This window comes from Pavona decussata, unplaced genomic scaffold (genome assembly GCF_977016875.1).
Source record: "Pavona decussata unplaced genomic scaffold, jaPavDecu1.1 SCAFFOLD_135, whole genome shotgun sequence".
NCBI lineage: Eukaryota > Metazoa > Cnidaria > Anthozoa > Scleractinia > Agariciidae > Pavona > Pavona decussata.
In genome coordinates, this window is record NW_028145548.1 from 146604 (window position 1) to 162304 (window position 15701).

At 39.9% G+C, this 15701-nt stretch overlaps 1 protein-coding gene and 1 long non-coding RNA gene across 4 annotated transcripts in view; one reads left to right on the plus strand and one right to left on the minus strand.

Moving 5' to 3' along the window:
• LOC146467466 (uncharacterized) overlaps window positions 1-15701 on the plus strand; it is a 38645-nt gene that overhangs the window by 6889 nt on the left and 16055 nt on the right. For 2 of the 3 annotated variants that reach the window (XM_085125810.1, XM_085125812.1), the window contains exons 4-10: window positions 729-825; window positions 1678-1769; window positions 4524-4582; window positions 7186-7345; window positions 8392-8470; window positions 11253-11309; window positions 12068-12325. In XM_085125810.1, coding sequence (XP_084981936.1) covers window positions 729-825; window positions 1678-1769; window positions 4524-4582; window positions 7186-7345; window positions 8392-8470; window positions 11253-11309; window positions 12068-12325 — 802 coding nt within the window. The remainder of the gene's footprint in view (window positions 1-728; window positions 826-1677; window positions 1770-4523; window positions 4583-7185; window positions 7346-8391; window positions 8471-11252; window positions 11310-12067; window positions 12326-15701) is intronic. The other variant, XM_085125811.1, reaches the window with a different exon arrangement.
• Window positions 851-6994, minus strand: LOC146467468 (uncharacterized). The gene is made up of 3 exons (XR_014867716.1): window positions 5653-6994; window positions 3866-4018; window positions 851-1291 (listed from the first exon to the last, which is right to left on the minus strand). It is a non-coding gene; the product is annotated as an uncharacterized LOC146467468 (long non-coding RNA).

Genomic DNA, 15701 nt, shown 5'->3' on the forward strand with positions numbered 1-15701 from the left:
TACCAAGATCTTGTAAGAAACCTGTAAGAATCTTACAAGGTCTTGTAAGATCTTGACTATCAACTGCAAGTTCCTTACTGAGATTCTTATCAGATTTTACTAAGATCTTGTAAGATCTTACTGTAATCTTACCAAAATCTTGTAAGAATCTTACAAGAATCTTGTAAGAATCTTGTAAGAATCTTACAAGATCTTGTAAGAATCTTGTAAGAATCTTAACTAAGAAGTAAGATGAGATCTTGTTAAGAAACTTAATAAGAATCTTAATAAGATCTTAATAAGATTTCCACCTGGGAATGTCCTCCTCCAAACTACCCCTGGTTATCATTTTGAAGAAACAAAGATGTATTTTATTTCCAAACAAACAGGTACTTTCATGATTTCAGCAACTCAGGGGTTACCAAAAACCTTGATAAAAATCTCTGGGTGAAAGTGATACCAACAAGGGTGTACGTTAACAATATCTTTATTACAGCTACACTGTACTTTAATAAGTTTTCATCTATAATTTGCTTTTACCTATAGTGTAAATATTTTAATTACTGAAAATACTGATCAAATCTGGTCCTTTTAGGCATTTTGCTGAAAAAAGTGTGATTGAAAATGAGATACCAACAATACAAATGTTGTGTTAACAATTGCAGTTATATATATGTAACCTAGCTATTGATGATTAACTTTTTTTCATTTTTTGTCACATAATTGCCAATGATTAATAACAATTTCAGGAACTCAAGGAACGGCATGCTAGTAGCACAGCTCTTATTAAGTTCCTTCTTGAGCAAGTGGGTTCTACCATAGATGTACTACCCAAACAAATTCAAGGTAGTATATTCTTAAAAATTTTCAATCTTAGGTTTAATCTAGTAAACTAATGACTGCATTTATTCAAGTGTTGCTTTATATGTAATTATTGGAGTGTGGCATGGGGAATTTTATAAAGTCAACATTAAACTTATTCTAAATGCAAAAATTAAAACACCGTAAGAGTGGGACCCTGGCACTGTATGTCAAAGTCCTTTCCAATCCTCCTTCTTAGGATGTTAGTTTCCTTCGCGATGATTGTTGTTGAAGATGTGCAGGGAGTGTTACATTAGGATCTACTGGTGTTGTTGTGCTCCTTTAAAGCATGGTTCCCAAGGCTCTTCTGGTCTCTCCAACATTCAGTCTCCACACTGTCTCACTGCCTCACCATATTTGTAGTGAATTTTGTAATTAAACAACCCCATATTTCTTTTCCTTCACTGTGGGATCTTTTGAGCGCACCAGTTGTCGTCTAATTAGGTATTGACTGGTTTAAATGACAGGATCAGGAAACAATTTCTTTTCCCAATATATATTTCATTTGACAAATAAATATTAATGAGAATGATGTATTATTCAGTAAGTGACACAGGAATACTCGGGAAAAAAAATCTGAGTGCTCCTATCTGGAGTCGAACCTAAGACCTCCTGATTACTAGTTAAGATGCTTTACCGCTGAGCCACAGGAGACTTGTGGGAGCTAAGGCCATGTTGTTGTATCACTGCCACACAAATTCAAATATTCTACAAGTTTTGTTAATTAATCTGACCAGAGCAGTGCACAGTTGTGTTTCCATTAAATTTTAAAAGTTATTACCTGGATTATGTATATATATGTTGGCTAATTTTCATGTGTTTTTTTTATGATTTCAGTTTCACTACATGATTTGTTATGCAATGATCAAAAGCTCAGGGCTAAGTTGGAGAAAGCATTTTGGTTAAGTAAACAAGGAGAAAAATTGAAGGTAAAAGTTTTCTTGAGCTTTAATTGAAGTGTATATAACAATCTTGTTTTATTTTTAAATATTCACGCTGTTCTTGTATGTAAATCTAAACAAAATTCTGTACCAATTTTTTTTTCCTGTGTTTGCGGCGTATAAAGCGTCAAATTTTACATCTGGTTGCTGGTTGCTACAAAGCAGGAACAACATTATAACATTTTATCAAGCAAATAAAAGAAAATTCTGTCAATTATTGTACACTTTAAACACAATGTACTTACTCACAGTCATTGTTTTTTGAAGTGAGGATCCAAAAAGGTTAAAATTTCGACTAAATTGCCTGAACTACCATTCAATTTTTCCCTGTCTTTTGTCTGACTACATGTACCTCCATCAGGGCTTCTGATAATTCGCAGGAAATAGGTCAAATTTCGCGGGATTTTTGGAGACAAATTCGCGGATAAACGGCCGATTTCGCGGGAATTTCGGGGAAATTTTCGGGCCAAATTTTGCTGAAAAACAAAGAAGAAATTGCCAAGAAGAAAGATTCCAGAAAAAAAAGATGTATTGGAAGGATGTCAAATTCAGGGCAAGAAAGAAAACACAAAAGTTGATCCAACACAGTTCTCAAGGCAATTGTACTTGTTTCGAGCTACAAGAAAAACATAAGCGTTACCGAAATGCCCGGCCGGTTAACCTCCATTTTCAGCTGCAATTTAGAGCCGAACACAGCAACGCAATAAATTTTTTTTCTCTCCTTGGTCTCTTGTGTTGCTTTGCAGTTTACAAGGCAAGATTGTTCGTGATCGAAGGTTCAAATCCATTTGTGAAGTCAAAACATTGTTGTGTCTTCGATTGTGTCCTGCACGTACGATTAAACATGTGCCTGCATTACTGCAGACAGCAGTTTCCTTTACCACTCTGTATAGTGTCACCGAAAAGTCTTCTCATTTCTTGTGCCCAGTTTTTCGCAACATTAATTTAAGAACGCCTGGTAGTTATGGCACGTTTATGTTTACTCGTGGCAGTGACGAAATTTCAAGATAAATTTGCATGTATGGAAATTAAACAGCCCCAGTAGCCAAGATAAGTTTCAAATAATGTTGTACCGACATGTATTTGGTAGGATTTTTAACGAATTTCGCGGTATTACGCGTTTTTTTGTGAATTTCGCGGGATTCCGTGGATATACCTGAATTTCGCGGCTCCATGACCGCGCGAAATATCAGAAGCCCTGCTCCATGCAGGCTCCTTGGTAGTATTATTGTTACTGTTTTTATCCCATGCCATAGAGCATACAGCCAATCAGAAAGCTAGAAACCTGTTGCATATTCTGCGGTATGCAACGGGTAGTATAAATTTCCACGAAAAATCCCGGCGTTCCTAGCAGCCTACAAAGGTTTTTATACATTTAATGAGCAGTACCTATTTATATTAATTTTTTTAAATTTTTTATCAAAAGTATGAACTTTCAAGAAACGTTGCCAATCTGTTTTTTCACTCTTTGTATTTGCTGTTAAAGCATTAAAGAGTGATGTTTCGTGTTGCTTCAATGAGTGGCATGGGATAAATTAGTTATGCAAAGCTTTCTTGTGGTATACCATGATGAATATCCCACTCGTGACTTGATTTTTCTTCGTATACACACTCACCTAAAGGCTCGTGTGTATTCTAAGAAACATCAAGTCACTCATGGGATATTTCACGGCATACCTCAAGAAAGCATTACATAACTACAGTAGTATGCATCCCATTCTTTGATTTAAAAAATACCAGTATACAGTCGGACCTCTATTAAGCAGCCACTTTCCAAAGTCCGGAATTATTTGTCAGTAATTAAGTGCTGTATTTGATACCTCTATTTAACGGCCACCTCTATTAGGTGGCCATGACCACCTTTTTGCTGTTGCAAGTTTAGTTTTTATTGTCTTTTTACCTCTGTTCACATGTGTTTACTTTTCAAAAAGCGTTTTGCTATATATATAGAGGCAATAAAATTATGTTGACTGCCATTTCGGCCAACCTCTATTAAGTGGCCAGTTTTCAAAGTCCCCAGGGTGGCTGCTTAATATACATGTAGGTCCGACTGCATGTACTCATTTTATTTTCTATCTGCTTACCCTGCCATTTTGTCCCATCCTGTTATCTGCGCCAACATGGTGTTACACTGTAGGCAGCCAGTAGCTTGTCACTTGACTAAATGTTTTTCATACTGTTACTTGAATAATTGATCCTGACTTTCACAGCTTGGGCTTCCTCCATCATGTGACTTACTAAATATAATAAATATTATGAAATGTAAATATATGAAACATATATTTTGAACTGCAGATGAAAGATCAGATAGTATAATTTATTATAGAAGAAAGATCCTTGCAGTTAGTACGTTACTTAAGCAGTTGTGAAAAGAAAGCCTGAAGAAAATTCAGGCTTGAATGGGATTCGAACCCATGACCTCTGGGATGCTGGTGCAGAGTTGGCTTGATAGCTCAGTTGGTAGAGCACTGTACCGGCATCGCAGAGGTCATGGGTTCAAATCCCGTTCAAGCCTGAATTTTTTTCAGGCTTTCTTTTTGCAACTGCTTAAGTTGCGTACTTACTGTGAGGATTTTTCTTCCATTTGATAAATATAATAAATTATATTGACCAAAGCCTGCATTTTTTTTAGTGAGGGCAAGGGGTGAGGGGTTAGGGGCAACTGCTTCACATTTCTGATATCTAGTGGTAATGCAGAGTAATTTGGGACTTATTCTAATTTAACATGTTTTTGGTTTCCAGAAGAAGGCTACTCACCTAAATCCTAAAGCCACTGCTCAAAGAGAAAAGACTATATCAGTGTAAGTCAAACTTATAGAGTAAGACAATTATGAGGATGCATGCAAGTAGGATGTTTTTAATATTTGAGCATGTCATCTGAAAAGCATTTACGGAATTAAGCTTATGAGTTCTAGTGGACTGCTGATTGTTATTTCTGGTGGGGGAAGTTGTCTGTTTTTTTTTTTTATATCATGTATATCCACCCAAACAGTCTGAAAAGGTGGCCGATGGAAATTTGAGCTCTTTGTGTGAAACAACACCAAATCACAGGTTTTAAGGCCCTAAGGAAGTTCAGAATGATGAGAAAGAGAGAGGAAAGGAAGGAGAAGATGGGGAAAAGACTATGCAAACTTTTGTTTTATGTGAATGTAAATATATGAAACATATTTTTAACTGTGGATGAGAGATCTGAAAACAGCTGAACTAGAACTGTAATGCTGATTGATGCTGATAATTACATTTTATTTACATACAGTGTAGATAAGTGTGTGTAGCGGGGAGGGGGTAATGCATTTGCTAGCATTGTGTCCCAGCAAAAATTTTATTTTTAGGGAGGGTGGGGGGTTGAAACGTAACACGTCATATCATTCCGTCTTGCCACCGTCTTGCCAGGTATAACAATTGACTAAATGGTCCGGGCCAAGCAATTATGTATTCCTCTGCTTGCGTAGTTCACGTTAAACTGCAAAAAAGGACAATAAGGGTAACCCTACTACTACTACTACCACTACCACTACCACTACCACTACTACTGCTACTGCTACTGCTACTGCTACTGCTACTGCTACTGCTACTGCTACTGCTACTGCTACTGCTACTACTACTACTACTAGTAACTACTACTACTACTACTACTACTACTATTACTACTACTACTACTACTGCTGCTGCTGCTGCTGCTGCTGCTGCTGCTGCTACTACTACTACTACTACTACTACTACTACTACTATTACTACCACCTACCACCTACCACTACCACCACCACCACTACCAGACAATGTGACGTTTCTTGAAACGAAATAAAACAAATTGTGGTAACCCACTACAGACTCGCGTTCGTGTAAGCTAATAAATTAAGCTCATACCAACCTTCAATCTTCGGCTTGGCGTTCAGTCCTCCATACTGACTTGATAAAGGGCTTATTTGCGTTAATAATGCAAATAAGGGGCTGAAATGTTAATGGGGAGTCGAAGTTTAGATATTTCTTGAGCCCGTCACTATCCCGGGCACTATTGGTGTGCATTCTGTCTGACATGCATGTGACTGTTTATCTCGTGACAAAGGGCCTGACCACAGACGAAGCAAATTGTTATCGCGAAAACTACATGTACTTTAGTTGTCGATTGCAAACGCGGCGCTTTTGTTTTCGACGTTCTCTTTCTCCCGTGTGTGAAGTCATCGATTACGTAAGTCTGTTTTTGCAGCGACCGACGTAAATTTTTGTCACCGGGCGGCGGATTATTTTTTGCACGATCTCCACATGCGCGCGCATTACAACAAAATTTCGAGTTCCAGGCTCCCTCAAAACATACAGGTTATCGACGACTTTTCGTGCCTGCTTTTCGTGGGTGAAAACAAATGTGGAAAATGCATACAGTGGATTCTGATTGGTCAGTCTTTCCTGAAGACAATAGAGGACAAAAATATCCCTTCTTGGGGAGGCATTAGCTGATTACGGAAAACAATATTACAAAACTTGAAAGATTTACCAGCATCATGTTGCCTTCGGCTACCGTTTCGTTCTTTTTTTTTCTTTTTTTGCCTTTGTATCGCAAAATCTCTAGCTCAAACGGGCACAATGGTGCTTTGAATGTCCCGTGATCAATCTCGGGAAACACCATCTTGTGAAACGTGGAAAATTCATCCGCTTGGAATCCGTTGATTGACCAGTGACAAAAAAGACCCGTTATTTAATAAGGTCTCGCCAGACGAGTGATCCTTCGTTCAGTCCCCTTCCAATTTCCTGCACAAAGCGACAACTGAGAGTTTTTTCTTGAGCATCCGCGCAGTTTGTTGCACATTAGTTGGCCATAGGCAGACAACTCGACCTTCGGCCGCCGCTAACTTTACGAAAATACACAAGAGGTAGGAAACGTCTGCTACCCAGCGCAGTAACTCTCAGTGGTAACCGCCGACCGGTTGGTTCAGTTGGTAGAGCACCGGGCTCTCGTACGGGAGGTCGCGGGTTCAAATCCCGGCCGGACCAACACTCAGGGTCTTTAAATTAATTGAGGAGAAAAGTGCTGCCTTTGTAATGACATCTGCAAATGGTTAGACTTTCTAGTCTTCTCGGATAAGGACAACAAATCGAAGGTCCCGTCTCCCAACTCTCGTTCAGGATTACTTTGTGGGACGTTAAAGGATCCACATACTGTTTGCAAGAGGAGGGGACATAGTTCCTGGTGTTGTGGTCTGGCCTTCTATCTTTCACACTCATGCTTGGGTTAAGTGGGTGGGTGGGTGGGTGAAATCTAATATGGACCGATAGCGGCTGCCAGAGGCGCCTTCACATGCTGACGTCTGATCTCACTCCAAAGAATTCTAAACCGCCATGAGACTTGGTATGTGTGCGGTATATAAGAATTTCATTCATTCATTCAATCTGATGTTTTTCTCGATAGGGAGGAGTTCTATCAAATGTTCGTACATGGCATTGAGGTAGATAGGCCATTGGTTTTGATGCTAAGGCAGGACGAGCCAGGCCGTACCTTAAGGGAAGCTGTTCAGAAGAAATGCCCAACCTTACCCTCTTCCTTCATTCTACTGCATCAGGGGCGAAAGGTAAGTACATAGTACTATATTGACGTCGCCCCTTTGTGCGGGCGCTCCGAAAGGAAACCCTGTCAACCCGTGCAACTATCTCCAAACAGTTTCCTAGAAACAATGCCTGGAACAACTGAATAATCGAAGCGAAAATTTCGAACCACCCTTGAGCGGACATCTACTTCAAGTCAGGACAGCACGCCCTGAGAAGTGACTGTAGTCTATGTGGTCGGCAAAGACGTGAACCATTGGAACAAACAGTATCCGGGGACTGTTGCTCTCTGACCTTTGTGAATCGGCGTCAAGTTTAATTTCATCGCACGACTTTTTATAATATTATTTAGAGCTTTGTTCCTGAATTAGTCAAATCCCACCACACATGAAAATAGATTTTTCCTATCATCATACACGTCTTTTTTTTATTTTGTATTAAGCTACAGTGGTACACACTTCGGCCATGTCGGCAACACTGAGATAGAGTAAAGCGTTAACTCGTAGTTCAACAAGGCTGCTCCTCCCATAGCTCCCCTTCAATATTATCGACCTTCCCAGTTTCCTCGCTTGCGGAATTTTCTTAATTGTTTGGAAACAATTTTGTAGGATCTGCATTGGCCGAAGCCTGTAGTTCAATGGCCCCTCCGTTTCCTGTAAGTTAATGATAGCAAACGGACATAGTCTTGAATGCCGGCTAGAGCCAATACATGTACCGGTACCCTTGCCCTTTCTCCGATACGGTTTGGCATGATTTCTGTGATTCCAACAAATTTTCCGCGTTTTGGCATCTTTCCGACCAACAATGGAGAACGAATGTCCTTACGTTCCCTAAAATGTAAAAAAAGCAAAACCGCTGGATTTTCTAAAGAAAAGGTCATACCGATGTGACGAAATCCTCTGATCACATCAGTGTTTCCTTCGCTCTGATGAAATGTTTTACAAGAATATGACGAGATTTTGTACCAAGCCGGTCAGAGTTTTTCATTGGCCTCGCCAGTTTCAATTAAAACTAGGATGGTTAAAAACCTTAGGAAGTGGCTGGATAAAGCTTTTTTCCTGTCCAATTGCAGGTATCTGCCGAGCACACTCTTAAGGAGCAAGGATTCACCCAAGATTGTAACATTCATGTTCATTTTGGATTGTGTGGAGGTAAATCTGATGCGTTTGCTTTGCATTTACCACATTTTATGAAAACCACTGCACGTTCATAACTTCTAATCACAGCTAGCTTCCAATGTCCAGGAGAACTGATGCCCCGTTTGGCCGGTTTAAGACACTAAATCCTACCAGGGGCCCGTTTCTCGAAAGTCCCGGTAACTTCGAGGAACGGGCCCCTGGACATCCGACACTGCTTCATCCAACAGCCAATCAGAGTCTTGAGAAATCCATGTCTTCAAAGTCATCAAGCTTCTTGTAACATGCAATTTAAATCAGAGAAAAGTTGAATTAATGTTAACCCGTAATGCAACTCACTTACCAAAAACAACAACAACAACAACAACTAACAACCACCAAGTACTGGTCTCCCCCACCCCACTACAATTTGTGACGACGGACTTTTCCACTGTGACGACGGGTTTTTTCCTGCTCGAGCGCACAGGAGAGACAAATTGAACTTCAACGGCGTCTCGACAGTATCGGGGGAAATTAGCTTGAGAGCACTCGCTCGCTAGCAAGACAGCTCGTCACAACTCTTAGGTACAGGGATCTAGCCAGCTGGAACTCGACGAACAGCAGAGAATAGACAATCTTCTTCACTCCAGCATAGGTTTATTCAGCACTGCGTTTTTTCACCTCGGTGTAACCAAGCGCGCAAACAGGACGTTATCTTGAATGTAACCACGATGTAACCGATTTACAATTGTACGCCTAGTGCTTCTATACTTATCAATTACAAAAGGTCAAAGTACTTTCTTTGTTTACAAGCCTTGATGGTTCAATATCAACGTGATATCACGAGCACAAAATAGAAACTGTTACTTAAGAATATATTACTTTCACGTGCGCTTAATTGTTGAGAGATCGTTATAAGGAGAGTACTTTTCCGGACTACTACCTTAACAAAGAATATTGAACTTTGATTGCGGAAAACTGAACGTACATCAAAAGAATTGCTGAGTCATAAGATTACAGGAAAAAGGTTAAGGACCCGCGTGATCGAGCAAAGTACATGAGCAACGTACAATGTACTCTTACACGTGTACAAGCCACATGTTGAACTAGAATAAATTACAATAAGAACTCCTTGAAAACGAATGATTATAAGCGAAAATTACATAAGTAAACGGCTAAATATGAATCAGCAAAAGCGAAAACAAGTAAACTATCGAGCGATGACATACAAATCACTACGGTTGTTAATGCGACCGAGAATGTTCACTTCTTATGGTAGCATACAAGTCGATCAAATATTCCTTTCAAAACATACAAGCTATTGTTACTACCTGATTATGTATTCTATTCCAATTGCAAAGCTATTGAAATGCGCTTGCTAAACGTATTAAAGTGAAACGCGAAATCTGTCGTAACAAATTTACTCGTACCGATCTCATCTAATTTAGACAGCATCTGCTCTTCTGCTATGCAATGCATTGAAAACAAAGCATCTCGGTTCCATTATCAATAAAAATTCACTTCAGATCTTAACTCAGTACGTTCACATGATGGATAGTTCACATTGATGAGCATTAACTTAACCTTATTTTTCTGTTGGCTCGAATTCTTTTGTTCTTTTCGGTTGAATATATTCAATAGCCCCTGTCAATTACTAACTGTCTGGAAAGCTGGGTGCGGCTTTGGTTGTAAAAGGGGAGGGCAGGGCTGAAAACAATAGCTGATAACAACGGACGAGGGGATTATGACGAGGGGGGGAATATATATCCCCCCCCCCCCTCGCCATATACCGCTCGACTTATTCCCCGTATTTAGTAATCTCAAACATTTCAACGAGTTCTTAATCGTTTATTATTAAAGAAAAAATGATCAACATAACTTTTACTCCTATTACTACTACTAGTAATTCAATAACAGGCGCAACAACAAACTCAAACTCATCTTCTAATGGACTACTAGTTGGAAGGGAGGTTCTTTCATCGGCGACCACTCATTCCATACTCGTACTGTCCCACTGGTAGCTTTTTTTACATTTGCAGGAATACGACCACTGATCCGTTCAGCAAAAACAGTGTAAGAAGTTTTCGGTTAAAAAGACTTCATCTTAACAATCGCTCATCGTTGTTTCCACACGGAACGATAGCCCACTGCACACTTTTTCCAAAATTTAACAGCAACCGCTCAACCACGTGTAGTGTACTGAATGCGGCGATTATGCAGTGACAAACATGTTTACCACGCATACCAGCAGACAAAAGCAATTGTTTATACAAATTGTTGTGTGAATAATCCACAGTTCACAAAACAGTTGAGAAAAACATCTTTACGGCCGAAATCTCACTGCTTACTACTGCCATTAAAAAAATGTTATGTATTAGACTTTCACCTGGTATAAAATAAGCATTTAATTATTTAAGGTCCTTGTTTCTATTAGGAATCCTCACCAACCGAAAAAATAAGCATGTTATTGACCTGTCCCTCGGGGATATGTGATATATTCCCTCGTTCCAGGCCAATAACCCTTACAAATTCTGACCCACATGACACCCTATCCCCCCAGAATTAAGTGGGTAGACCTCCAGTACACGTGGCCTCTGCAAAGACAGTCCTTGATGGCAAGCACCCCATGAAATAAGCCGCCACGCTTAGTGGAAGCCCGTCACCCGGGTTCCGAAGTAAGATTTTGACACCCCTCAGTTTCAGAACAGAGGGATATATGTATAGCTGCAGTTTACTGTTTTGGTGTTGATAAGTTGCGGTCTGTAGGTTACATTGTGTTACGGTGCGTTGTATTCCTGGTTTGCTTTTTGTTATTTAGGAATGGAGAAAGAGAAGGAACCGGCAGCTAGAAATGATGTAGGAAAGAATAACAAAGGTATTCTTCAAGTTTTTTTTAATACGAAATTATCATGCAGTTAGTACTCACTCACTCATTAACTCGCTCGCTCGCCCTCTCGCTGACTCACTCACTCACTCACTCACACTCACTCACTCACTCACTCACTCACTCACTCACTCACTCACTCACTCACTCACTCACTCACTCACTCACATACTCACTCACTCACTCACTCACTCACTCACTCACTCACTCACTCACTCACTCACTCACTCACTCACTCACTCACTCACTCACTCACTCACTCACTCACTCACTCACTCACTCACTCACTCACTCACTCACTCACTCACTCACTCACTCACTCACTCACTCACTCACTCACTCACTCACTCACTCACTCACTCACTCACTCACTCACTCACTCACTCACTCACTCACTCACTCACTCACTCATTCACTCGCTCGCTCACTCACTCACTCACTCGCCCGCTTGCTCGCTCGCTTGCTCGAATTTGGCTAATCTCTACTGTTTCAACTGCCCTGGGGCGCCTGTTTGCTTCTTATATGGTTTTTTCTCTCCTATTTCTTTTGGAACGTTGTTTCTGTTATTATTTTGTACTAGTTAATCTCCTTTTATCAGGATGCATGCTGTGGTTTAGTGTTCACGAAATCTTCCAAATATAATGACATAAACACATTCTCATTACGAGGAAGTTGAAACTTCGAAAAACCTTTCCCTTGGCCATTGAAATTTAATTTTTAACGTTTCCTGCACACTTTCTGTTGTTTAGGCCCACAAAAGTGGAAGAAGACGCGTGTAGTACAGTGGATAAATGAAGTTTGTGAAGAGTACGAGATTGAAGAAGATGATGTGTCAAATCTAAAGACCCTCTCAGGGGCCGGTCTCATGAAGCTAAAACGTCAGGACTGGATAGAGAGGTCCCCCAAACAAGGCGATTTGTTTTTTAACTTGTGGACGGAGTTGCTTCAGGAATCACATGAGACTGGAGCTGATACAACGAGAAGTCCCCCTAACTCACCAAGAAAAGGTACGGAAAGAAAGAGTTCTCCACCGATTACTAGTTCGGTCACTGACCTATACGAAACTCCACAAATGCAACAACACATATTCTGTTCCACCAGTCGACAAATACAATTGGTGATAGGATGCGATGGAAATCGAAGACAAGCGAATCGATGCGATGCGATGCGATGCGAAGCGGTTCGACTCGGGGGAGTAAGCAAACGGTTTTGAACTAAACGAAAACTTACGGCAGTATGATAAACGACGTAATAACCAAAAGGAAAAAATACTTGCAGATTTTTTGCTACTTCTGCAGGAAAATCGAGTATTATCCGGAAAACTAGAGACGCACACAATTTTGGTAGTTCCGTTCGAGTACATGGCCGAGCTAAACATGATTCATTCTTAGGGAACACAAAGTGACGTTTTGTACCCTTACCGACCACTCATATTAATAAGCTGCAACGCGTGCAAAATGCAGCTGCCAGGCTGATTTGTTCAACTCCGCGCTTTAGCCATGTTACTCCCGTGTTATTTTCTTTACATTGGCTACCAGTCAAATTTAGAATTGATTTTAAGATTTTAAGAGCAATTCTCCAGGAAAGTGAAGCAAAGTTGGAAATGAAAAATTTTAACCCCCCTTCAATTTTGGTGTGGAGGTAGGTTACCTTAAGGGATAAACAAAAACAACCATATTTGGATCGGCAGATGTATCGTCGCTATGGTAACCGCACTAGATGACGTCGGCCTTGAGACCATGTTTTGAGCAAAAGTTCCATTCTCAAAAAGTAAAAGTAAACGAGTCTGGTTCTCGGGTGGATGTGAACCAATCCAAATGAAATTCATACAGATGGTAGAACCACTCTTCCAGTTTATAAAATTTGCCGTTACAATAATTTGGGTTTTATAAACAAGAAGAAAATGCTCGTCTTACTATGTTCCCTGTCAGCGATTTACACAAGCAGGAAAAACAAGCACAACCATATTCCTAATTTCTCCGAAAGTACTCTTTCCACACAAACCAAATTAGCAGCAGAGATTACGCAGATATTGACGTTTCTAAATATCATAAAATCAATTTGGGGAAAACTATATTCTGGCCATGGGTGCTGAAGACACCTGGGACAAATTGGAAAAAATTGCAAAATTGGTAATTTTGAGAGCTCTAGTATTTGGCTCAAACAGGCTTTAGAGAGAGAAAATCAGCTTCAAAAGTATCTTTAATCATCTTGTCTGCTACCTACAATTAGTAAATGAGGTTTTGGCCAACAAATTTGATGAAATATAAATTAATACAAAACCTACCTGGAAGGTTTTGGGAATTTCTTCAGGATGCTTTCGTCGCGTTGTTCTTTCCAGTGTCTCTCCTTCGCACGCTCCGTTTTTGGACCGAATCTAGCGCAGACTAACAGTTACTCCCATCGAATATCCAGTTTGCCGTGTTTCAGACCAGAGAAGATGATACAAGTAGCCCGCATACACTTGACCTTGACAAAGAATAGTTGACAAGGTCCAGAACATGGCCGTGATACTTGCGATTTCTGCCGTCGAACACCTAAATTCATCGATATTATCCAACCAGGAAGTAAAGTGAATGTGTCGAGATCAATGTAAAAAGCAAATGCATGCCTTTGAACAATCCAAAGTAACGTCTTTAGCTAAAATCGAGTCAGATATTGCGATAGTCGACAAGCCAAGAATGGTGAATAAACTGAACGCATAGGCCGGAAGTCCGAGAAGCACGACTGCTGACCGGATGTAACACAATGTAATGGGATGTAACACCGGATGTAAGTCTAATGATATCCTCTTGTAATGGGGTTGTTTCACAATGGGAATGGTGAAGAAAGCCAAAACAAAAAAAGAAGAAAACGGAATAACCGAATGAAAACAAAAACAAAGGAAATGAAGCTGAACTGAAGCTTGGGTGAAAATAATTGAACGCATGATACACAATAGCTGCACCCCCCCCCCCCCCAAAAAAAAAAAAAAAAAAAAACAGATTGCTTTTTAAACTGTGAAAATGCAATTACAAATTCAGTTATGATAAACTATTCGTGACAAGAGAATGAAAAATCCGCGCGTGAAATGTTATTTATTTACCTACACGGCAAAGAATAAGATCCATTTCGTCGCTGATTTCATCACGGTTTATACTAAGTCCGTAAGCTTGCACGTGCCTGGAAATATCCCTTTGACATTCACTGAGTTTTATATTGTTTCCACTGCACTCACAAACGTCCCTTTTGGAATTTGAAAGAGAACAACTTTCCATTGTCCCGACCAGGATATTTTCCTTCGCACGACGATATGCAAATTTCCCTTACAGTGTTTTTGATCGACGGCGCAAATTTACTTCCGGTCACCCCTCCCCCCACCAAAAAAAAAACAACAGCAAAAAATAAATAAATAAATAAATAAACAAATCGAGAGAATGCCAAAATTTGGGCAGGTATTAGGTACTGAATGTGAAAATTTATCGGCTTGAAGAGGACTTATTTATTTCTGGAAGAGAGGTGGGTCAAAAATTCCAACTTCGTATCTTCTAATGTGTACGCTAATGCCCCAGATCAGCGATATATCTTACATGCAGGCCATCCTTAACATCCAATAAGCAATGAATTTAAAAAAAAAAACAACAACAAGCAAACAAACCCAGGAAACATGGGCGGCTTATGTGGTTGCGTAAAACGATAAGTAAAACACTTTTATTTTGTCCTCTTTATTCACCACTGTAAAACAGTCATAAAAGCGGATCAAAAGTCGTCCTTTTATCCCTCTATCAATGATATATTGTACCAAAAATATCTAAAGAAGAGATAATGCCATTGCGACAGTGTCGCTTTAGCTAAAGCCACAAAAACAAACAAACAAAAAGCGCGTATATCACATTTAAAAGTACATCCGGTCAGCAGTTTTGCTGCTTGCATTTCCGGTCTACATACGTTTGGTCGTAAACAGGTCGTAAACAACGATTTCTTCGCTTCTCAACCATGCACCACGGAATGTACGGCTCGATTTAGGCAAAGACTTTATTCAGAATCGTTGCAGACATGCATTTGCTCAGCTGTGATCTTGATGCATCTATTTAACTTCCTGGATGGATTGTATTGATGAATTATTTCGATACTCGACACACGACTGTGTTTGACGTGTTCGACTGTTCTTTATTCGGGTTAATGCATCATCATCTTTGGTCTAAAAGTAGATGTCCGGCGAGGCTAACCAGTTAGATTTGCCCTTTCCGCTAGAGTCTGTGTAAGATTTGGTCAAGAAAATGGAACGAGCGAACTGAGGAGAGACCCATACTATACAACAAAAGCATCCTGAAGAAATTCCGAAAAGTTGCAAGGTAGGCTTTGTTTTAATTTATATTTCATCAAACTCGTTGGCCAAAACCT